The 25,677-nt window shown below is 37.6% G+C and overlaps 2 protein-coding genes across 5 annotated transcripts; both read left to right on the top strand.

The window, feature by feature from the left end:
• The first annotated feature begins 588 nt into the window (after positions 1-588).
• LOC117406099 (uncharacterized) lies at positions 589-8,512 on the top strand. Of its 4 annotated transcripts, none has more exons than XM_059031531.1 (9): positions 589-643; positions 1,924-2,014; positions 2,501-2,685; positions 2,880-3,010; positions 3,372-3,484; positions 3,883-4,033; positions 4,958-5,060; positions 5,835-6,009; positions 6,495-8,511. In XM_059031531.1, exons 2-9 carry the CDS (start codon positions 1,940-1,942, stop codon positions 7,839-7,841), a joined length of 2,280 nt encoding a protein of 759 aa, XP_058887514.1. In that variant the 5' UTR covers positions 589-643; positions 1,924-1,939; the 3' UTR covers positions 7,842-8,511. The 4 variants fall into 4 exon arrangements, with proteins under 4 accessions (XP_058887514.1, XP_033865816.1, XP_033865797.1 ...); XM_034009925.2 differs by having other exon boundaries at positions 605-643; positions 1,927-2,014; positions 7,263-8,512; XM_034009906.2 differs by having other exon boundaries at positions 605-643; positions 1,927-2,014.
• A 1,259-nt stretch (positions 8,513-9,771) lies between these two features.
• Positions 9,772-25,176, top strand: LOC117407893 (UDP-N-acetylglucosamine/UDP-glucose/GDP-mannose transporter-like). The gene is made up of 12 exons (XM_034013120.3): positions 9,772-9,995; positions 10,908-10,941; positions 11,045-11,131; positions 12,003-12,070; positions 12,295-12,366; positions 12,596-12,664; positions 13,150-13,252; positions 18,237-18,329; positions 21,095-21,162; positions 21,432-21,510; positions 21,762-21,844; positions 22,216-25,176. Exons 1-12 carry the CDS (start codon positions 9,799-9,801, stop codon positions 22,322-22,324), a joined length of 1,062 nt encoding a protein of 353 aa, XP_033869011.2. The 5' UTR covers positions 9,772-9,798; the 3' UTR covers positions 22,325-25,176.
• Positions 25,177-25,677: the final 501 nt, after the last annotated feature.

Here is a 25,677-nt window from a genome sequence, read left to right as displayed (position 1 = left end):
AATGTAAAAGATGCAATGACTGTTTACAAATACATTTTGATCAATCCGAAACCGCCTTTCAGAAAGCACACACTTAAGTTGTTTTGCGTAAAAAAAAATTACGCAAAAATGTGTTTCTCTGAAAATAAACATGGTATAATCTCATTTTTCTTTTATTTCAGAGAGGATTTGCGAAACACATCCGGTGGTGTCTCATGGAATATAAACCGTTTATAATATTTATTGATGATTTTAACTGCTAGATTGTATGGACTGTGCTTAAAACGTAGTTACCGGCTGTATTATAATTAAAAAAAAGGCTGCTTCCTACAGTTGATTTTATTTGCAACTAACCTTACCCATCAGTTGGTACTGGTACGTGTAGGGGGTATTTATGAAGGATATGGCTATATACATTTGAAAATAAACATTAGAATTACTAATCATTATTATTATTTTTGTTTATGGAATAAAAATTAATGTATATAATGTAAAACATGTAATTTAGTTTGTATTAGCGCAACGGTACACAAACAAAACAAAACCATGCCCCCCTTTCATGCTAATGGTTTGGACCTAATGTTTCCATGGCAACGAACGACGCGTCACACTGTGCGTGTGTTCAGGTCAATACAGGGCCTGTGAAACTATGGAAGTGGTAAAGGTATGTCCATTGGCTTAAGTGTTAAGTTATGCTTTATTAGTTTATAGATAAAAGTAAAATTGCTATTAAAAGTGGCGTATTTAAACCGGGGACCTTTTACAAAAACAGAGGTCAGGAAGGGTTCATAGCTAAAACCTGAATTATGTTAATAAAACCTTAAAAACTAAATAAGGTAGAAAAGCAAATTGAGGTTATTAACATTACCAATGTCACGAGATGGTGTGATTTTACTTACTCACAGAAATATAGGAATCTATTTTAGATAGGGAGTTTTTATTACTGCGAATAAAGCATAGTACGGTCGGTATTTTTTAAAAAAAGGTGTGCTAGATTATTTAGACACACAGGCTTCTATTGATCTGAATTAGAACCATGTTCACCTGCTGTGCTATGATCAATGTAGTACAGTCACACTTCTGTCATTTCAATTCGCCACTATTAATACTGGAGGTTTCTATATTTTACTTCCAGAAATATCATGATCTCTCCAATTATTTCACCGTTACCTGATGAGGGACTTGACTGTGTAAACATGTACTGTTACTGTAAGCAAGCACCATTGCATGGTCAAATTAATTAATGATAGCGGCATAGTATTCTTTCTGGCTAATTCATGAATCGATTACTGCTAAAAAAATAATAATAATAAAAAAAAATACGCTATTCTTGTGATAATAAGCATTATTCTTACTGTAGAATGCAATCTGTCCAGAACTGTAGTAATGTAAGATGGGTAAGAGTTACTGAATGTGAAACAGTATCCATGGAAATATACAAACATTTGTAAGCATACCTGCAGGCATCCTTTGTTACCTGAAAATGAATAGCTATTAAATAGCTAACTGATCACATTACTGACAATGCAGTTTGTTGTTTTACTGGGCACTGGGAACACTACAAAATTGGTGCAGAATTTAAGAAATCTAAGATCTTCCTGTACAGTGTGAAATTCAGTGAGCTGCCTGTAAAACCATGGAGTAGTCATGAACAAAATAGATGGGAAGATTTGAGGATTTATTGTGCAGGAATAACACAAGGGATATGGAAATATCTATTTAAAATGGATGTAAAGAAATAATAAATCATAATAATTAAAAATGATTGGTTCCCGATTCTACAGAATATTGAATACTGGCATTAAAAAAAAGGAATGATGTTTTCAGCATTTATTGCATTCTTTGTTTTTATAGAAGAAAGTAATATAGTTTTGGAGGATTTCAATGTTTTTTTTTTTATTTTTCAGTTTATTAACTAGGTCCATGTTTTTATTTTTTATCAAGCAGAATTTACTGAAAAATGACAGACAGGTTGTTAACCTCATTTAGTGTCTTGGACAGCTATTCTCGAAAGGTCTTGAGCAAACATTCCAGGGTGAGTATCTTACATTTCTGTTTGCAGCACACAAGATACTAGTGTACAGGATAAGACAAGAGCAGCTGAAGAAAGTAAGTGGTGTGAGATATACCGAGATATCATTGTGTGTTATCAGCAGTGCCTGCTTGATATCATTGCACTGTTATCATAAACATCTAAAGGCATAACAGAATTATTTCAACAAGTTGCTTTATATTGTAGCACTGATTATTGTGGATGTATGTGCTGGCCTGTTTAATAGCTATTTATTTAAGCAAAATTTATTCTGTTTTTTTTATTCTTTAAGCTTGTTACTACACAGAAATAGATATTGTTATCTTGGTGTTTTGCCTAGAGCTACCTGGTCTTACATTTTTGTTGCCTTCCCTGCGTACTTGGAATTAAATAAATGTCAAAAAATAAGAAATACAGGTTTCAGTACTGCTGATAAGTGACATGTTTTTAATATTGCAAGTCCAAGATATTCACAATCTTGTTTTTCAGGGTCATCAACTAGGAGTGGTGCAAGGAAAGCGCCCTGATGTGACTTGTGAAATATGCTCCCAATTAACAAATGCCTATGACTGGGATTTCGACTTACCTAGTACTAGAAGAACTGAACTATCCAAACCTAAAACTGCCAAGCAGATTATAAACGAGGAGCAAAAAATGGTTCATAAAAAAATAAGGTACCTTTAACTTTTTCTGATTTAAAAACATTTAACATTATAAACCTCCCTAATCGTCTCTGCATCAGGTTTAAGGTAGATTATTAATGAAACATCTACTGTATATAAGTCCCAGTATTCATTTAAAGCACAAACATGCCTTTGGAAAGTTAGATTGAATATCGTCTGAACATGAATGATGTTTTGTGTGTCAGGTCATCAGTACCTTGGGCAACGTCTGCTTTCGCTCCAGTGACAATACCCCGTGAACAATACAGTGGCATTCTTAACATCCGGCCATTCAGCAAACCTGAAGATCGAGCTGGTAGTAATTCACACCAGAAAGGTAAAACATTGCCTGCTGTTTCTTATAACAATGTTCTCATAATTGTGATAAATGCGCTTTGTGAAAGTTTATAAATATTTGCGCTACCTTTGCAGTCATCAGAGACTATAAAGGGGTTTTAAAACTTTAAACAAGCTGAACAAAAACACGCACACACATTGGTTAGTTGCATAGCAAGCCTATCACGTTGAGTGATTGAAATCCAAGCAAGCAGTACAAAAGCTCTCCTTCTCTATGGGTCAAGGAGCATACAATATTCCTCATAATGTGCTGTCTACTGTAAATGCAAATGTGTTTTCGGTAAATTCATTCCAACCATCAAATGATAAAGTTGACTTTTTTTTTAAAATATATATAACAGGCAACAAGAGAAGCAGTGAAGAGGGATACATGATAATTAAAATTAAAAAATCTCAAACCGCGTCCTCAAAATTAGGAACATCTTCCTTGAGGAGACTGAACTGGACAAGAGAGGTGACCCCAGATCACAGTACAGTACTTTGCATAACATTAGTATGTGTTAGCATCTATAGGGAGTGTCTATTCCTGTAGCTTGGGTGGATTCCTTAGTATTACTGTGCTTATTTAAAATTCTGCTCACCAAGATACACCCCTTAGATGTCAAAGCTCTTTGTGAGGTCATCCTGAGTGAGAAGGATTCAGTGTATAATCTAAATTATACAGTTATGACAAAACATTAACTGCATTTTAGATTATTATTATTTTTTTTTATAACATTTAAAACGGGTAGAAAATGCACTAATAAGCGGCTAAACACTGGCAGACTTGATCAATTTTTACAGTGAATTCCAGATTGAATTATTTCAGATTTTGTACAAAAATGAGTTTTTTACATTTCTGTATTTATTAAGGTTGAAAGGATCACACCTTTGGAAGTTTTAAGCAAAGTGGACAGCCAGGCCCAGGTTGGTGGAGTGCTTGGTTTCACAGACATTTCACACTGGTATTCATTCACAGGAAACAGCACGCGAACCTTGGAGACACCCGCCAGTGTTTTCACAGGTAAGCACATACACACACATTTAGGTTCACCACAAGCACAATTCCTTACCAATCAGTTATAAAGTACTGTTTTAAACTGCGCTTGTACCCTAAAAATAGCCAACGTGGCAGTTTTGTTTGTGCATTTCACCAGAATGATCATCACGAGGAGCGTTGAGTTATGTGTTGTTTAGGGGAGTGTTTCTGTTTTTAAGATCATTCAAACAGCAGTGTTCCTGGTGTACTCCAGTACTGAAGTTGTAACACCTATTTGCCAAACCAATGAGTTCTGTAATGCAAACTTTGTTTGGACCCCACCACTTGGTGCTTGGAGATCAGTTAAATGTGTCTCATTTTAAATATTTAACTTCAGATACAGTAGATATTATAACTGTTATAACATGTGCTATTGAGGTTATATACATATACACACAGTGCTCCCTCACTATAACGCGGGTCTCGGGGGACACACAATATGAACGTTATAAACGAAGAGCGTTATAAACGGGGGAGGGGGTGGGGGGCACCGCGGGACACATATGACTAAAATACAAAATAAAATAACTCAGTCTCTATAATGCACATACAGTGAAGCAAAAATGTACCTTTCCGTGAATTAACCATGCATAAAGCACCATGTAATCAAAAATAGGGAATTGGGGGACATGCTGTAGGAGCGTTATAACTGAGAGCCTTTTAGCGAGGGAGCACTGTGTATATATATATATATATATATATATATATATATATATATATATATATATATATATATATATATATATATTCTTATTTCCCATCTACTATGTAGTGGTTGTTATGGTCAATGTGTGTCACCTATTGGCAGGACACCCTTGTAAATGAGCTGTCAAGAGAACTATCCTGGGTAAATAAATAAATAAATAAAAAGTACTATTTAGAACAATTACTGTTGATTGTATTTTTCAGGGGAAGTTGACAGCCAATATAATATTCCCGAGTCTGTTGGAAGCTCAGTGGCACGTCAAGTACAATATGGCAGTGTGGTCAGCTGGAATGGTACCTGTAGAAGGTATGAATGGCTTTTAAAAACGAGTAAAAAGTATTTGCAATAGAAAGTGCTGGTATTCATTTTTAGTAAGCTGCACATAAAGATTAGTCAAGATATATTGCACTATAAGGAAACAAATTAAATTTGAGTCTACAAATGAATGCACACACAATTGCTATATCTGTAAGTTTCCATTTATTGGTTCCAATATTCAGAAGGTAAACAGCTATAGCATAAACATTTTTCATTTGACACAACCAATGTGGCACCTAGAGAAACTTAATTCTCTGGGAGATAGCTTTGGTACTAAGATGGTCTGTCGTTAAGAGAGGATTCATTGTCTCACTCACACTAATGAGTGCCTGTCTTATATATCCTACCTAGCTGCGTGTGTGCGAAGCTGAACTTTGTGAACTGTGCTGACACTCTGTTTTCCTAACAATATCTAAACACTATCAATTTCTTGGCATGAGTTATAATGCTGTTCCAGACACAGAACACATGCAGGATCAAAATGTACCCCAGTTTATCAATTCCTTGTTCCTGTGTCTGGGCTGGAAAAATACTCCCACAACTGCAGCTGAGCTTCAGTGCTGTTTGTTTAGGCTTCTGTGACCCCTACAGCACAGTGCAGATTTCAGAAAGAAATGTTTTGAGACAAGATGGTTTACTCAAAGGATTTTTGGTTAGATATCACAAATAATATGTCTTAAATATCTCAGGGAATCTGGCAATAGTATTGAAAAAATAATGCTTATATATATATATATGTTTCAATATGTCCTTTTCCAACAGGACTGAAGACAATTGTTCTGCAAAGTACTCACAGCAAGAACATATGCATAACATGAGAGAATTCGATTCAGAAGTCAAGCCAGTGGGTGTCCCTCTCTGCATTGAGGATGAGCTTGACAACAAATCTGCGAGGATACTTTCACCAAAACCTCAGAAACTATACATACCTCTTCTGGTAAGAATTTCAATCAGATTTGTATAGATTCTTGGTATCTTTTAAAGTAATTATATATATAACAAAATAGTTCCATAAAATGTTTTCAGAGAGTTGAAATTGACCCCACCCTTTCACTGGTTTATTTCCTGTCAATAGCCAATCAGCTCTTTCCCCTATTGACTGACATGTTTTCAGCCAGTAACATGCTTTGACCCAGAAGATATTGCTGATGAAATGACTAAGAAAGTACAACTGCAAACAGAAACCCAAGAATAATGCATAGAAACTGAGAACTTCCTTTAACCTAGGGTAGTACCAAATATTGTGTTTTAAAATTAAAATACATGTTTGATATAGCATGTGTTTCTTTCAAAACTGCACATTTGAGACCTATGTAGCTAATGGAAGTATAAAATGCCTCCGATTTATGTAATTATTTAGTTTGCTATAGTCATTTTAAATTGAAAAAGAAACATGCTGAAAATAAACCTTTTCTTTTATAGAGCATTAGTGAAACACATCCGGTGGTGTATCATAAGGAATGTCAATATAAACCATTTAGCAGCCAAAGCTCTCGACCAAGTGAACATAACGAATCTTCAAATAAAAGAATAGAAATAATGGCAAAAGACAAAAAAGAAATCCAGTGTTCTGTTACCGGCGTGACCCTGTACAGCAAAGAAGGCCACAGGCATGGTAAGACGGTGGAGAAGAAAGAAGTGAAAAGCAATGTGCCCCTGCTGGTAAAATCAAAGTCCATTAAGAAAGTTAACATTCGAGTATTATCAGCTGATGGAACGACTAGTAAAACTAATGACTTTGTCGAAGGGCTTCCTACTGTTCAACCCACAAGTTGTATTTCTCACAATGTGGTTCCTTTAACCAAAACCCCTCTGAAGCCTCTCACTGCTATAACAAGTATGAATAAATCACCTTTAGATGTCGGTCAAGTAAAAAATGGAATGAATCCGAAAAATAATTCAGAAGCTGAAGTGCTTTCTACTAGGTATTTAAAAACAATACCATCGCCTTCCTGCAAAAATAACTTTGGAAACTGGACACAGAAAATCCCTTACAATAAATACCAAACTGCAGATCAGGAGCCAAAAATTGACTTCATAATGATTTCAAAACCACTGAAACAACCTCCACTTGAAAAGGTTTCGTTAACTAGCAACATATTCACTCACAGCAAAGGCTGCCCTTTGGAGCAGGCTTTATTCCAAGACACCATTGAAGAGTCAGAAAATGACACATTTGTCTTTCATCAGCTTGTTTCCAGACCGAGCAGCTATAATGAGAAGAAAAGAAGAAAGCCTGTATCTGAATGGAACAGACAGGATTCCCAGACTGCCAGCCCCGCACTCGAACCTTCAGCTGAGGAGAACACAGAGACCAAACAGACGGGTTCTGGGCCCACGAAGACTAGCAGGTCTCATTCAGCAGAGGAGAACACAGAGATCAAACAGACGGGTTCTGGGCCCTTGAAGACTAGCAGGTTTGATTCAGCAGAGGAGAACACAGAGATCAAACAGACGGGTTCTGGGCCCTCGAAGACTAGCAGGTGTCATTCAGCTGAGGAGAACACAGAGACCAAACAGAAGGGTTCTGGGCCCTCGAAGACTAGCAGGTGTCATTCAGCTGAGGAGAACACAGAGACCAAACAGAAGGGTTCTGGGCCTTCGAAGAGAAGTGTGAGACCCGGCACATCTTCAGAGGTGCCAGATGAACCATCTGAAGAAGAAGAAACTAAGGCCTCAGTGAAGACACCTCCTCCCTTTAGCCAGCACCCAGTTATTAGCATTCCAACTGCTATGAGTTATAAACAGAACGACCGCATGGAATTCTGAAGGAGGGGATATACCGGTGGTTGAAGAGGAAGGGAGGAAGGCATCACTGATCAACACAATTGCTCCTGGATCTACTGCTTCAGAGGATGGTTAAGAAGGCAAAGTTAAATCAGGAAACACAGATTAACAATCTGAATAGCATACATTTGCAGTAGATGATTAAAATCTAGGTTCTCTCACACACTTTCATGAATGCAGCTGTGACAGTAATATTGTATATCCTCAGTACAGTTTACTGTATATATAAAATATCTGAAAACTGTATTTTTATGTAGAAACTTAGAAATGGTTTACCTATTGAAATTGTGAAGGTACTGTAAGTGTTGTTTTATGAGCCATAATTTTAAATGCATTATGAAAAAATACACTTAAAAACACTTGAGAACAAAAACTGTGTTAAAGTATTGCTCTGGTTACTCTTTTAGTCACAGAAATATGGTGATACCTTTAAAGCTTACATATATTGTGTATTATTAAAGCTTTGAAATCCTCATGTTTCATATTTCTTTTGAAACTAGAACAAAAACTAAAATTTTACAGTTTTCTGTGATCCACTGACATCCTGTAGTCGCAGAAAACAAACCAGATCTCCGACTGCTTGCTGCAATGCTACAAAGTGAGGGGCTGGAACTTGTGTTATGAGAATACATTGGATAACTGTACTTCCCTACCTGCCCTTTCCCTAGGGGTTATGAGCCTCAATACCAATAGATGTCCGGTGAACAAAACCCACTGATCACATGCAAAAGCTAATTGAAAAAAATGAATTAGAAGAAAGATTGAACATTATGAGGTTTTCCTAACGCAGATCTAGTCAGTTGGAGCTCAGGAGTTCACAATCATCACTAGCTAGGTTTTGCTCCCTGATTTAGATAACCCATTATACACAGGATCCTATTTTACATTGTGGTGCAATGAAAATGCATAACTTATTTAACTTAGCATTATCGCAATATTATGTTATAATTGCTCTGTTTATATATCTTCACAAACATGTTTTATTTCCATATTGCAATCCCCTTGTATGGTCATATTTAATTTAAAAAAGGGCATTTTAAACACAACTTAATAGGGGAAGTAAAAAATCCAGGCCAATATTTCTGCGATACATGCTGTCAGTATTTCAGCATTTTTAATTGGCAGACAATATCAATTAGTTGTTGATAGCAATATTATACACTTTAAACCTTAATGGATATATTCAGATCATCTAGAACGTTTTTAACTAACATTAAACTAACAAGTGTATGTTCGTACATATGTTCGTCCCAGCACTTAAATATAATTATTTTGTGTGTCTGTTCACTACATTTTTCCTCCCCAGTCACTACAATACCAGTTTGGTAAGTTTTTAAAGACTCTTGTAAATGTGTACATTTTTCAGACATACACTCCCTAGAAAATGCATGCAATGCTGAAGTATACATTATGATTATTGTTCAGAGCAGAGCACAAGAGAGCTTCCCTTTCACCAATGTTGCTCTGCAGGTATTAGCGTTCCTCCGGCTACTATTGAGAGATATAACAATATGGGGTGGGTGGAAGGAATTGCACGAAATTAAATCCATGGTAACAGTTACAGAAAAGACATGCCATTCATTGTCAAAACATAAAGGAGAATATACTAGGTGCACAGTGTATATAAAGAGTTCAAAACTGAATTACTGTGCCATTCAGAAACCAATGCCGTACACGGTACTACTCTATGAAGTGCTTTGTGATGGTGGACCACTATGAAAGGCGTTATATAAAATTAAAGATATTATAATTATTATTATTATTATTATTATTATTATTATTATTATTATTATTATTATTATTATTATTTGTACCATCTCAAATTAAAAAAAAAAAAATCCTGCTTGCACGAAAAATACTTACCAGGAGATGGAGCTGTTGAGCATCTTATAAATACGCACCTTTCTTACGTCACTTCATAAACGTGGGCTTTGCAACTATGGCGGAAGTTCAGAAACGTCAGCATGTGCGGGTTAAAGGAAAAGATCACGTTAAACCTTTACCAAACAGGGATAAGGGCACGGGGATGGCGGACCAATCGTTAACTGTGTTTTTAAAGCTTGTGGCTGCTGGATTCTATGGGCTGAGCTCGTTCATTATCGTGGTAGTGAATAAAAGCGTCCTGACGAACTACAGGTAGGAGAGCAGGCAGCCCGGAGCCGGGGAGCTCTTGGACTTTGGATTAAAGGCTTGGCGCTGTTACTTTGTTACTTATTAACTAAAACGTAATGATTAACTTCTGTGTGTAAAAGGGACAGAAGTGGTCGTGCGTGTGTGCGTAGTGTGCGTAGTGTGAACCACTTATTATGTATTAATGAATGGAGATGATGTTGCTGCATTTCAACTATTTGTAGCCTATATTCCACATTAATATTACTGTTCCCCCGCACTCTGTATATAGCAAAATGATTCCTAAATTGCATGAATCTGAGTACAACAAAAACAAACAAAACATATGAGCTGCTCGACACAGAAAGAATTCTGTAGTTTCAGTACAGTACTTTATGACAATTTAGGAAGATTTTGCACGTAGACGAATGATTTTCTGTTTATGGATGTATGCAAAACTCTTACCAGAGATCACTCTTGCAGATATTCCTCTTGTGACCGTAGGTCAAACAGTGTTATATATAGTTTTATTTATGGCTAAATACAATGTTTCAACAACTGTAGAATTGCTTCAGTAACATAGGTTTAAGACCTGTCATTGGTAGAAAACCCCGTGTAAATATACTGTAGTTTGCTGTGTGCCAGTTTTTCGGATATCATTTCTGGAAATCCCGACTATATTACAAAGAACAAGTATTTGTAGTTTACCTGAATTTGGAAATTGTATTCCGTAAATTTATAGATTTATGTTTATTTTTATTTATTTATTTATTTATTTATTTATTTATTTATTTATTTATTGCATAAATGAGTTGCCCGTTTGCCTTGTGTCGGTTGGAACTGGTTTATTTCTTCCGCTTTTCAAGGTGGTATTAATTTTCATATGCAGTTTTGTGAATGTACAGAGGTTTCTAAAGCCGTTTGTTTGTTGTCTTGTAGGTTTCCATCCTCAATATGTGTGGGCCTGGGTCAAGTAAGTGCGATACTTCGCGACTTTAACACATGTCCATTCTTGTAGGCTATAATCCGCTCAAGTAGCGCACTGCATAGTTACCCTCCCGCTGTCTTCTCTGCAGATGGTGGCCACAGTGGTTGTGCTGTGGGTGGGAAAGGCACTCGGGGTAATCCACTTTCCAGATTTTGATACAAATATACCTCGAAAGGTAAGGACATTTTTGGAAGAAGTTTACAGTGAAACGGTCAATTGTTTTGTTAAAGTCACTAGGTTGATTTTTACAACGTTGATATAAACGATATTTAAAAAGCTCAGCGTAAAATTGATGGTTGAAGAGCATGCGGTGACACAAAAAAAATAAAGAAATCGATGCAGTCAAGCCACCTTGTACGTTTCAACTTCTGTCCTAATGAAAAGGGTCTTTGTAGCTCAGTTCTGCAGCGTCATTGGTAAAGTACACTGTTGCATTGTCAGTTTAAAATGCTGAAGAAGACCAACTGTACCCAGCTGTATTTTATTTAACCTATTTAACTATTTAGATGAAACGCCGCTTTTGCCGCTAGATAAACACGGTGCTGAGTTAGACAAGTCGCTGCTCCTAATTACTGGGGAGTTTCCACACAAGTTGGAGTGCTGAAATTCCTGACCCCCTGTTATTTCCGCCCCCCTGGTTGTCTTACGTTTTTAAGAAGAGTGTTGAACATAGCAGCTCTTGTACTGGGCAACAACGTTGTGAGATAACAGAGATCAGAGGTTAACTCCAGTTGAGCTGTCCAGTTAGTTACCCGTTTCTATGGTACACATGCAGTTTCTGATGTTAAGACCTTGGATAGGGAAGACAATAACTTGGCTCTGTTCAGAGGATTTGATTAGATCTATGAAATGCAAATTTATTTCATAAATGGGTTAACAGGTTCAGTTTTTTCATGAGAATATGGAATATTTACTTTAATATGGTTCACAACACTGCAAGAAATTCCCACTGGTACCGCATGTGCCTCTTTTGGCAGAGCTCTGTGCTGTTCTAGATCACATCAAATGATATGGATGTTTCGTTTTCCCCTCCCATTTCATTCCAGATCTTTCCTCTACCTCTTCTTTATGTTGGGAACCAAATCACAGGACTGTTTGGCACAAAAAGGCTCAAGTATGTTGTTATTACTGTTTCCATTTATGCCATTTGTCTAGACAGAGACTAGGTAATTCCTAGCACAGACTCGACTAACTGAATTGGTATTAAGAAGGGTAAATATAATGTCGCTTGGTCTTCAATGGCTATTCCTTCTTGGGACCTTTTTTAACCAGTTCCTTAATTATTTGATAAAGTAAATTAAATCACTTACCTGTGCCTAACACACTTTCTGTCTTCAGCTTGCCCATGTTCACAGTCCTAAGAAGATTCTCCATCCTTTTTACAATGTTTGCTGAGGTCATGTTATTAAAGTAAGTCATTACTTTAGGTCATTGCTTTTTTATATAATGTATTTCTCCTCAATGCAGCCAAATCTAGTAGAGTGACTGCACCTTTTATTTGTATACAATCAAACCACTGCGTGCCAGTGATCAGTGTTAAAACGATGATTATAATTAACCAGGAGAGCTGGGGATCATCTCTAGACAAACAGCACAGGATGAAAGCTATTGAGATTTGAATGATTTTTCTTCTCTTCAGAAAGAAGTTCTCCCGCCCAGTCCAGCTGACAGTAATTGCAATGATATTTGGAGCGTTTGTAGCTGCCAGGTAAGACTAGTATCCATGAATGTGGTGTAGCAGAAGGAATGTCTTGATTTCATATATATGGACACACACTGTGAATGCCACAGAGTATCAGTATAGGGGTTTGCTTGGCTTGTCTTCAGAATGGAATTTGTTCCCTAAAGCCTTTTTGATGCTAAGGAGTGGCTTTTGAATATGGGCATTATCTATCTAGAACATGGGGACCTGTAAAGCTTTGTCAATTAGCAAGTGAAAGGCTATGCAATTACTTGCTGATGGCTTCATTTGATTGGCTTGCAAAAACTTTTTGCTCCAAATGTTTGTTTAAATATATAGTTTTTGTTTGCATTGTTCATAAAAATGCATATTTTTAAATAGTTTCAAATCCTTTGAGATTTTTTTTCATGTAAATAATAAAAAAAAACACTTTAATATTATTTATTTATGTAGTATTTGTTTATACAAGTGTGGTTTTTTTTAATCATGAATTGGAATACCTTTTTCTCTAGCACTGATCTTGCCTTTGATCTCGAAGGATATGTGTTTATCCTTTTGAATGATGTTCTGACGGCAGCAAACGGAGCATATGTGAAGCAAAAGCTCGACTCCAAGGTAAGTGCACACGCACACGCACACGCACACACACACACACACGCACACGCACACACTGTAGCGCTAGGAACCAAGTGTGTTCTCTAAAGTTGTTAATTTCTGTTTTTGATTTACTTTATGAATTGTATTACCAAATAAATCATCCCCATTATTCATTTTATAGCAATTGAATTGAAGTATTGAATTGTTTGAAAAGTGTGGAATGTGGCTACGTGGCAGTTGAAAGCCAGGTATATTAAATACACCCTGTGGCGCCAATTCAGCAAAACCTTGGTGGGGGGGGGCAAAGCTGAAACCTGATTAATTAATTACATGCGATTTCCATTACACGAGAGTAGATATTAAAACTTCATGCTGATTTGAACTCGGCTCTCGCCAAGATAAGCACCAACTAAGACGTAGCTTTACAGTAAACTAATGTGATCCATATGCGTCTCCATCCATTTACGTTTCCTTCCATATGATGATGTAGATATCCTTCTGTCTGGTGTTAATGGCTGAAGTGTAATGCTGGCTCCAGGGATCAGCTTATTTTGCCTCCCTGGCGCATCAGCACACACAACGGCTGCGATGCTGGCTCCGGGGATCAACCAAAGTGCGGCCTCCCCAGCGCATCAGCATGACAACCGTCTGGATTGAGCTAAGTAGGGTACATCTCTGGGGTTTTCAAGTGGGCACCTTCCATCCTCAGTGTTTCGTCGACTAGCCCACGACACCTCAAGAGGGCTCGAAGGTGATTCTGGCGTCCCAGCATCACCCCCCTCCGTCCCCCACTCAACTCAGCCCAGCTTACTTACCTGTCCCCAGCCAGAATCTTTCCGTCTCAACCACAGCCAGTTGCTGCTCCTCTCTGCTGCTTCAGATAAGTTCTTCACTGTGCGACGCAACTCTTGGCCACTGAATCCGACGTCTCTGAGAAACCGGGTTGTAGAGTGTGCCACAAATCCTCGACAACCCACTTCCACTGGGTAAACCCGAACTCTCCATCCTCGCTGTTCCGCTTCAGTGGCTAGTTGAGCATACCGCAGTTTCTTCCTCTCATACGCCTCATCTACAGCGTCCTCCCATGGCACTGTTAACTCTACCAGGTGAACAAGGCGTGCTGATCCAGACCACAAGACAATATCTGGTCGAAGGTTAGTGGTGGCAATCTCAGGTGGAAAAATAAGCCGTTGACCAACATCTGCCAGCATATTCCAGTCTCTAGCAGCTTCCAGTTGTCCTGGGCGAGGATTGGTTTTAACACCTTTTCTTGGTGGTTGCTCTCCTGGGCGGAGGAATGTTGTCTTTTGTGTGTAATGTTTTGATGGAACAGGTGGCAACTTATTGGTCATGTTACGCTTGTCTTCCAATGCTAAGGCCAAACATCGCAGCACCTGGTCATGGCGCCAAGTAAACCGTCCTTGGCTAAGAGCCACCTTACATCCTGTCAAAATGTGCCTTAATGTTGCAGGTGATGGAACACAAAGGACATGAGGGATCCTCTCCTACCCAGAGGTTTAGGTTCTGTGGTGATGGGAGAACATCATATGTTGACCTGATGAGGAAACTGATCCTGCTCTGTTCCATTGACCATAGGTCTTGCCAGCCAATCTTGCGTTGTTCCACACTCTCCCATCTCATCCATTCTCCCTGTTTGGCCTGGGAAATGGCCTTTATACACCTCATCCTCTCCTCCTGCTTTTGCACCTCGTTGACTACCAGCTTCCTTCTTTGAGCTGGGGCCGCCTTGTGCCATGTTGGAGGAGTTGAACTGAAACCAAGACCCCCTCTTCCATGCTGAACTTGCCCCATGATATCACCAATTCGAAGGGCAGCCTTTGCATCTTCCACAGCTTTCTTTGCCGCCCACTTTCTTCCAGTTTTCAACACAGGTGCTGCCTCCCTTACGCATTTATCGTGTGACTCTACTAATGTCATTTCCAGTCTGACCTTGGCGCACTTAAACTCCTCGGTTAGAGCAGAGACTGGTAGCTGCAGTATTCCTTTACCATAAAGTCCCACTCTGCTGAGGCAGCGTGGAACTCCCAACCATTTCCTGATGTATGAACTGATTAAAGCTTCCAGCTTCTCTACTGTTGTCAAAGAAACCTCGTACACAGTCAGTGGCCACAGCAACCTCGGCAGTAGACCAAACTGAAAGCACCAGAGTTTTAGTTTACCTGGTAGAGCGCAGCTGTCTATGCTCTTCAACCCTTCCACTGCTTGTTGTCTAACTTCTCCCACACGAACTGTGTCCTTTAGATCCCCGTCGTACCATCTCCCAAGACTCTTCACTGGCTTCTCAGACACTGTTGGTATTGCCTCACCATTAATGAAGAATGTTTTATCTACTACTTTGCCTTTAATTATAGAGATGCTCCTTGATTTAGTGGGCTTGAATTGCATTCGTGCCCATTCAATGTTATTGGTTAATTTGCCCAATAATCGATTAGTGCAGGCTACTGTTGTAGTCATGGTTGTCATGTCATCCATGTATGCTCGAATTGGTGGTAGTCGCATTCCAGAAGCCAAGCGCTCTCCTCCTACTACCCATTTTGATGCCCTAATGATTACTTCCATTGCCATGGTAAAAGCCAGTGGAGAAATGGTGCATCCTGCCATTATTCCAACCTCTAGGCATTGCCATGTAGTGCTGAATTCTGAAGTTGAAAAACTGAATTGCAAATCTCCAAAATAGGCTTTCACTAAATTTGTTATTGTCATCGGTACACTGAAAAAATCAAATGCTGCCCAAAGTAGTTCATGTGGCACTGAACCATATGCATTAGCCAAATCCAGGAATGTCACATGGAGCTCCTTCCTCTCCTTTTTAGCTGATTGAATTTGTTGCCAGATCACATTGATGTGTTCTAAGCAACCTGGGAAACCTGGAATGCCCGCTTTTTGTATTGAAGTGTCAATGAAGCAGTTCTTTAATAGGTAAGCTGACAATCTCTGAGCAATAATGCTGAAGAAAATCTTGCCTTCTACGTTTAATAGGGAAATGGGACGAAACTGACTGATGCTTGTAGAATCTTTTTCTTTAGGTATAAAGACTCCACCTGCTCGGCGCCATGCTCTTGGTACAACCTGTTTTTCCCATGCCACTTTCATCAATTTCCACAGAATTCGTAGAACTCCTGAAGCACTCTTGTACACTCTGTACGGAACTCCATTAGGCCCTGGAGATGATGAAGCCCTTGCTTTTTTCACAGCTTGCTCTATTTCTTTCCACTTAGGTGCACAGTCCTCCATTTGGTATTCTGGTGGATTGATAGGTGGGATGTCTGACGGAATTGACATAGGCTCCTGCCTTTTTGAATCTGTATGTGTTTCCTCCAAATATCTCTCCAGCTCACCCTTAGATGCTTTTAGTGTGCCATTCTTCTCACTGGTGAATAACTTCTTTACAAATTTGAATGGGTCTTTATAAAAGTTAGCTCTCGCACGCTCCTTCTTTTTGTAGCGTTTCCGTAGGCGCTCAGCTCTGCGCAATGTTGCAAGCTTATCTTTTATGACCCTTTGTAAGAGATTGAGTCCCTCCTTCTGACTTTGTTCTGCTCTTCTCCATTGGTTCCTCAGCTGTCTCCTTTCTCTAACTAAGCGTTCAATCTCCTGCTGCCGTCTAGACTTTCCAGGAATAGTTTGTACTTTTTCCTTCCTTTTTTCAACTCCAAACCTCTCACTTCCATATGCGTAGATGATGTCCCCAAATTTATCCAGCTTCTTTTCAACTGTTCCACTTAATCTTTCCAATGCAACGCAGAGATCTGTGTTTACTGTGTCCCATGCAGTTTTCTCACAAGCTCTTGGCCATTTAACTCCAGGCTTGTGCCCGTTGAGGTTCTTTTCTCTCTTATGCTGGTTTGTCTGACCGGGTTCACAAGGATCATTAGGTTCATCACTAACTGTGTCCACTTCAGACATGATGCGCGATTAACAAAACAGTAACAACAAATCCCCAATACACCGCACGAACACCAATGTTTAATAAAACAAACAAAAATAAATCCGATCCAATTCTGTCTTCTCAAACAAAATCCACAAGTAACAACTTATGCAAGATCATAAAGAGTTAGGAAAAAATATATTTTTTAATGGCAGTGACGTTTCACCTTGGCTGTGGCGCATTACAGTGCACTGAATGCTTTGACGTTGCTCGCTCCTGTCATAACTTAGCTACGGTATAGCTCGAGGGCCATGCAAAACAAAACAAAAAACGCAATTGCGTATATTATTATTAGTTGCCCATAAACATAGGAATTTAAACCTCATAATTTTTTTGAGAGTAATGATGCAAACTGTAAGCATTTATAATAAAATGGGCTGTGTTCTTCATATGCTGGCAATACCAGTGTTATCACAAGTAATAGTAAAATGAGTTCTAAGCGCTTTATAATCTTGGGTTGTTACTATAATTTGGGTAATGTAAATGATGAAAGAAGTAAGATATCTAGTTGACACAAACCAGACATTCATGAGTGCTGACTGACAAGTTCAGTAGAACATGATTAGCTGGAGTGAAGGCGGCTGTTTAGGAAATGTGTTTTTCTTGCACATCAAATGGTTTTCAGTTAGTTGGAAGAAAAAAACCCTGTGAGCAATTTGCAGGTGTGTGAATAATTTTATTTTTTTGTTATCTGGTCAAGGAATACTGAAGCGTTGTCTTTAATTTCGAAGTGATGCTGGATTGTAGCACTAAACCTGCATGGGTTGGATTCTCAAAGCTTTTTACTTCAAATTGTTTGTGGCACAATATTTCTGAGCAACACAAATTACAATGAACAGACACATGTGTAATTGCTGTTTTATTACATGGCAACTGCCAACACTTAATTTGTAATTAAACATGTTGTTGCATTGTAACTACACACGCCTGTGAGATTAACAATTTGGAGAAAGGGGTGCAGAGATCCAGCCCAATATATATTTTAATGACGAATATTGATTTGAAAAACTTTGACATCTTGTCTTGAAACTGACAATGCATTTTCTTTAACAGGAGCTGGGGAAGTACGGGCTTCTGTATTACAATGCCCTGTTTATGATTGTTCCAACACTGGTACTTGCTCATTTAACTGGGGATGTACAGAAGGTAGGTACTGATTCAATAAAATACAGACCAATTGTACAAGTCCTCACATTCCAGAACGATATACTGCTTTTGCATAGTTTTGTTACCGTATAACGGGAAATTTTATAATTTATAAAATAAAGGTTTTGATTGGATCGCCAATAATTCTTCCACCAATCAGAGTGTAGCATACAGTGAGTGATCCCGGCCTCTGGCAGATTGGTATGCAGCACAGGTTAAAGAAGCACTGGGCAAGGGAAAGAATGTGACGGATGTCAAAGTGAATATATGAGAATGGCAGTGTGATGAAGCCAAATTGCTTGAAAAAATTAAAAGCAGACCAGACATTTACGTCAATGGATTTAGAAAATTTGGAATTTGATGTGATCAGGAACTCCGAGGCTGTGTAAACTGCACCTGCTGCTGTGGTATCTGTGCGACTGCCCTTTATGTTAAGCAGTTTTGTGTTATTTTTTTACAAGGGGTTAATTAAGTACTGTAACAGCCAGAATAGTTTATTCCAGACTTGTTAGAAAGTCTGTAGCAAATTTGCTTTGGATTGTTATTGTCGATTCGTTGTAGATGCTATTAAGACACCCACCGTGCAGGTATCACAACGTCCCTGAACAATATGTTAAAATAAATTTGTTCTGCACCATATAAAAATGAGTTGATTTTGAAAGTGCTTACTAGTCTATTACCTAGTTTTAAATTTAAAGCATTTTTGTTTCGGCTTTATTGTTAAAGTTTTCACACATGGCAATACTGTCCTACAATTACTAAAGGATATTGTGATCATTCCACTGTGTTATGTTAGTGAACCAGAGTGACGTTTTAAAACTGAGAGTTAGCAAATGCCTATTGTTAAAGTGTACTGCGGCTACTAATCCTTTCCAATTACTAGTATCTTAAAATTAGGGACTATATACTGTAACGATAATGCTGTAACTCCTTTTTAGAAGGCCTTCTTTGTTGTTCTCCAAGTTGCTGCAGTGACGTTGTAGATGCTATAATGAGTTACTGTAAATGAGACATTGTTTTAGAAGACAGATTTCATTCAGTAAACGTGTATTTGAATGTTTTTTAAGTTAAAAGTAGAAATACAAAACTGTGGCATTTTTCTTTGCGCACGTGCAAAGTGAAAAACGCCAATTCAAAAACCGTCAGAATCTACCAAGATAGCAAATCCTCTGAATTTAATACCAGCCAAAATGTCCTGTTTTAGGGTATATTAAAATGATGTAACTCTGTTCTAGTTTTAGTAGAAAGTCTTTGGCTGTACTACTATGGAAAGTGTACTATAGGTATTACCTTTTGCCTCTGGAGACCATTATTAACCTTCTAGTCCATGATGTAAGCTTTTGATGACTTAAATTGTACTAGTATTTTTTTTCCAAAGACATGATCTGACTTTCAGTTTATACTCTGCAGATAGACATTGAATATGGTTCTAAACACAAGCCTAATGGAAACTTTGACACCAGGCTAGCCTATGACTTGCACTGAAGGTCATAATGACAGCTGTATACAGTGTTTAATCTGGCAGAATCACAGCCTCGCTCCAGTCTAAACATATGTCTTGTATTTTAAGTGATTTACCAAGGATTACCTGAGATTGTCCTGAATTTAAGAGGGCTTCCCTTGGGTGTCCTCCCAGTAGATTTGGTCTGCTCTCTGTACCAGGAGTGTATACATCTTATGCAGTGCTCCTTTTAGATTTGCTGTTTTTAAGGACCATTCATAAGGGTAGGTTAGTTCTCTATTTCTTAGTAAGACGTGAAACACTTAAGCTGTATGCACATACTTTTGAATACTGCAAATACTCATTGGAAAGTAATCCTAGAGCTCGAGCTGCATGCAGTGTGGAGAACAAGGCTTTATACAAGTGGAATGTTACAAGTACAGTACCCGGGGGAGACTGGCTGAGTTTGACTCCAGAAACATGTACTCTGTGAGAAGGAGCTGCCAGAACCCACCAAGTATAAAGCAGCTATTATATGAATACCTGGAGAATGCAATATAAAACCAACAGTGCACAAATGACTCCTGTTTACATTGACAACACTGGAGGAGCTGTATCACAATTTAGAAACTGGTCGGTTGTTTTGTGTTTTTTTAAAATGCAAAATGTCAGATTTGCTGTAATTCTGTGCTGGTTTCACAGATGAGGTGCTCTCAGATTTGTACCTTTTGTAAGGAAGTGTGATTAGTGCTAATCTGGGCATGCAAAACCTGCCTTGTGTGTTTCCTTAAGTATGAATGTGCAGTATAGGTGATGGAGTTAGTGTTTGTGAGCAAACCACTATGCACTTTATTTGAATTGCTACCACACAAAGAGCAAGGCTGGCTGTGTTCTTTAAATCTTTAACCCCTGAAAGGCTGGCTGTAAACTGCACTTTGAACTGAGATATCTAATGTAGGCAGTGTCATGGCCATCATTTTCTACAGGAAGCCTTTAACTGCTACAGACAATCCATACTGAGGCTGTTGACAATGAGCAAAGTACCATGAGTTAGATAGTTGGATTTAATACAGGATATTACTACATAGAACTAATTGCCACATGAGCAGCTAGCCTTGGTATTAATATGGGTATCGCTACTACAAACTCCCTCGATGGGACAGATGTTGCATTGTTACTGAACGGTGCGTCCACTTTAAATGCCCCCATCCAGCTAACTCCAAGTGAACTTTACTCCAAACTCTTAAAGTTTGCATTTCTTGACACCACTTGTATCAAGTTTACTAGAAGAACTGATCCCTTCTCTTTGCTTTTCTCTTTCTAGGCTATGGAGTATGACGGCTGGGCAGACACGGTGTTTGTCTTCCAGTTTGTTCTGTCATGCGTAATGGGGTAAGTGTCTAAAAAATATCTTAAAAAAATAAGAATTTCTAAACAGGTGTGTGTGTTTTTTCTGTTATTTGATGCTTTGGTGTTCTGAAATGTGTACAGTTATACCAATAATTGTTGTACAGTGTAAAAGTCATATTCAGGAACTTTTAACCTGTGCTTTCTCAATGTGCAAAACCATTAACATGACTACAAAGTGGAGTCCTAGTGTACGAGTGTATTATAAGGAACAAATGTACAGTTGAAGGGTAACTTTAATTGTTTCTTTTTAGGTTTGTTCTTATGTATTCTACATTCGTTTGCACACAGTACAATTCAGCACTTACAACCACAATAGTTGGTTGTATAAAGGTAAGTTCCTTTAGCTTGCTGATGTTTCATGAGTAAACCATGACCATTAACTGCTAAATGTTTTAAATATGCAATATAAAATGTGAAGTACCGCATCCTACTTTGTTAGCTACTGGCAGTATCATTCCTTTTTTTTTTTTTTATTCTTTCAGTTGGTTAATAAAATATGTTATACTTTTGAAATATTGTTTTAAAGATAAATACAGGGTTAAAACTCACTGGCAGAATTATTAATACTGTTTATTTTTCAGAATATATTAGTAACTTACATTGGCATGGTGTTTGGAGGGGACTACATTTTCAGCTGGACTAACTTCATTGGCTTAAATATCAGGTATTTAACCTCTAAAATACCATCTGGGACAGTGATGGCTAAGCTCTTGTAACATCACCTGCATCTCTTCCTCTCAGATATGTGGATAACCTTCATTAGCTGACTCTTTAGCTTTTTTATAATACATGTTTTGGATTACCTTCATGGTCTTGTTGGTACTTGTAGATGGTGAAGCATAGTGTTCCGTTTATAATTGCATTCAAAGCTTTAATGACTGTTTTGAGCACCAGAATATATTGGTTTAACAATATTTACATTTTTATAACAGCTAACACAGTCATGTTAGATGTATACATAATCCCAGTTTTAATCAGAATTCAATTCAAGTTTAAGAAATGAAACTATTTTTTTTTTTTTTGTATTTTATTTAGCATTGCTGGCAGTCTGGTGTACTCGTACATCATTTTTACAGAGGAGCAATCGAGCAAAACAAGCGAAGGGACCAGCAAAGTGGAAATCAAAGGGAAGATAGCTGTATGACTTTAAACCAACTGACTGAGCTGTAACCATGTGAAAACTAGCAACAACAAATCCACACTTGTGAAGTGCTTGAGGAATTGTCCTGAAGTGTTGGGGAAATGGTAACTTGACTCCTCTCCGGGTCATAGAGCACATTTAGGAGTTTGAAGTTCATGGTATTTCTCTTGCAGAGATCCGATTTTTGTAGTTTCTTTTTTTTCATGACAAATCGTAAAAGATGCACAACTAAGAATAGCGTGTAGTTGGATGAAAATTTTTTTTTTTTTCGAACACTAGCTTTATGGTGACCATTTCCCTTGATTTTTAGTTCTGGAAAAACAGTGTTAAATATAAATGCACTTTTATCTAATTTAATTTTGAATGCCTTTTTAATTGATTGGCCTGGTCAAAATGTTAACATGACTTTAAAATAACATTTAAAATGAAGTATAAATAACCGTCAATAGGAGTTGACAGTGCAGTGTCACCTAGTGGATGAAACCATTAATGCGCTCCTATTTTTAACGGGAATTTCAATGTTTTCGAGAATTTGAAATCTGAATACTATGTAAACCCCTAATCAGTTCACGTTATTCTACAGTTATTTTTTTAAAGGCAAATACTTGTAGATTAAAGCACTTTTAAGTGCCAAGTGATCAATGGAAAAGCTTAACATGTCTGCGGTAAGGGGTTTTAAAAACTTGTCTAGCCATTTTTAGTAAATGTAATTGCTTTTAAAGAATTCTTATTTCTGATCAGGTTTCATTTTTCTTCTGCTTGGTCTGTCACTTTTTAAAGCTGAGAGGTGCAAAAACAATGGTTTGATTTTAAAATTCATGCAGATTCTTTGTACGTGTGTGTGTGTGTGTGTGTGTGTGTGTAAATCCATGTGCTGGAATCGGAATGCTGTCTAGTTACTCTAGTAGATTGTTTGTTTGTTTGTTTGTTTGTTTGTTTTGTAATAAGTTGAAAGCAGTTCTGAACAAACTGTGCAGCGTTAAGCCCAACCAGACGTGTGACTTCAGCCCTCCCTGGCCATTCCTGTCCCAGTTTAATGGGTGTAATTTAGACCAGGCTTAAAGCTTAATGGGTTCAATTCATTTTGAAGGTGTGCTCACCTTTTCCCATATCATTGGTGAAGAAGGAAGGTTTAATGGAGCTGAGGGCTTGTCTAGGCTATTTCTGTCACAGGTTCATCTTTCCTGGTCTGGTTCCATTCTGATTGTGTTTTGTGTATAAGCTTTTAATTCTTGTCATGTTATGCAATGAAACCTGACAAATGCTGCCATGCTTTTAAATGGATTGCTGGGTCACATATTTGATCTCTGTGAAGATCATATATATATATATATATATATATATATATATATATATATATATATATATATATATATATATATATAGATAGATAGATACTGAAGTGCCTGCTTCATGCAAACAAATACAGTTCTTGTTTCTGTGTTGACAAACCTTTCTTTTTAAGGATACCAAGTTGCTCACATTTATACTTTTTATTGACGATTTGGGAATGTGTTGGAGCTAGACCTTTTAAAGAACAATGTGTTTGAGTTTACATATGAAATCCGCAAAGGCTGCCTGTCTACAAATGATTGTAGTTGTGCTAATTTTATAAATGTATTTGAACCTGTAATGTACTTCCTCTGTACATCCCAGGTATAAAACAGTGAGGTTACTGGACGAACAGCAGAAAGATTGTAGTATAATCCATTGTTGAATCAAGATCCTTGATCCTTTCTGCACATCCCCGACAGTACGTTAGTCCACAGATGTGTGGTTGTGTCACAGTTGCTATTGCACATGCCATGTACCTTTTATTATGATTGGTATTTTAAGGGGATGGCATTAGACAAATCTTTCTCTGCTTGTTTTATCTTTAGAATTGTGATTTGTGTTTTTGAGTTCTGGATTAAATATTAAATCTGATGTGCTTTAACACTAGAGCAGTTTCACAAATTGGGCATCCTCAGTCCATTTCAAAATCATCCTAATACATATGGGTTGTAATTTTGAAGGTAATTATCTAGTTTAGAAATATGTCATGTCATTTATGGAATAAGTTGACGGTTTGACACAAACATGGAACTGAATGCAACCTTATGATAATTGGCAATATACAAATATCATTTTTTTCCCTGAGTTCCAATCAAGGGGGGAGATTGCTGCTGTTTTATTGATAAGGGTCTGATATAAGTACATAAGTCCTCGAAACATTTAGCTATATTGATACCATCACATCGTGGATGATGAAGCCAGTATGTCTGACAACATGGTACTTTGAGCATTTCTACTTCTCAAGGTGGACACATTATTTCTATCTGCATTACAGTACTAATTGGTTCACATGCCACGCCCACAAGCCACTTCATGATTAAACTAGTGGTTCCCCACATTTTTAGTGTGTGAAATTGTGGATCTGCCCGCAAGTAGAATTTACTTGTAAGGACTGCAGGGAATATTATCTGGGGAGGAAAGAATAGTTTATTGTTCATAAATTGCATTTTTAAATGTTTAATTCCAAACCTACTGTTTTTATACTAGATTATGCTGGTTGAGGGATGTATAGTCTGAGGCACAAGTTTAAAAAGTTAACTTTGAAATAGGAAAACAGTAGCATTTTTATCTATGGTTTGTATTTTTACACATGCCACATTATGTATGTATATGTACACAATGGAGCTTTTCATATGCAGTTAAAGTATTTATTTTAACACTGTACAGTAAAGATTCTGGGTATTACAAATAATGGCTTGTGTTTTGTAGAGGATGTGTATTAATTGAAAGCCTCGTCACACAAAGTGCCAGATATTTTTGTACATACTGTACAAGAAACAAATAAAAAAAAATGTTAACAATTTGATTCTCCCTTCCTTTTAATACAGATTGGGTAGCACATCTAGCCACATCCTCTGCGTTTATGTTTTTGTTGGTATCAAAGATCCATGGCTCTTCTGTAATTGAGAATATTCATGGTTTTAATGTGTTGGAAATTGTAGTATTCTTTCTTGGGAGGCTGTAATAGTTTTTTTTTTTTTTTTTAAATTATTGTATATACTAACATTTATATAGTGTGGACTTCAGTTGTAATCTGAATCTTATTTTGATATAGATTGCTGTTTACAGGTTGGCATTCTGTGATTGTCTCAGTTCCACTATACAGTAGGTGTGTTAAAGATTTTGCTTCATACTGGCATACCATTGCATATGATATACCATTCCCTTTTTGGATTATGTCGCTGGAGGTGCTTTTCTTTTATTTATAAAAACTCCCAGTTCCACTCCGTTTTATCACGAAAGACAGCGAACACTGCCCAGTTAATACATTTTAATACTTTTTCTACTGGAAGTGGAAACAT

This window comes from Acipenser ruthenus, chromosome 10 (assembly GCF_902713425.1).
Source record: "Acipenser ruthenus chromosome 10, fAciRut3.2 maternal haplotype, whole genome shotgun sequence".
NCBI classification, from domain to species: domain Eukaryota; kingdom Metazoa; phylum Chordata; class Actinopteri; order Acipenseriformes; family Acipenseridae; genus Acipenser; species Acipenser ruthenus.
This window is presented reverse-complemented; position numbering and strand designations above follow the sequence as displayed.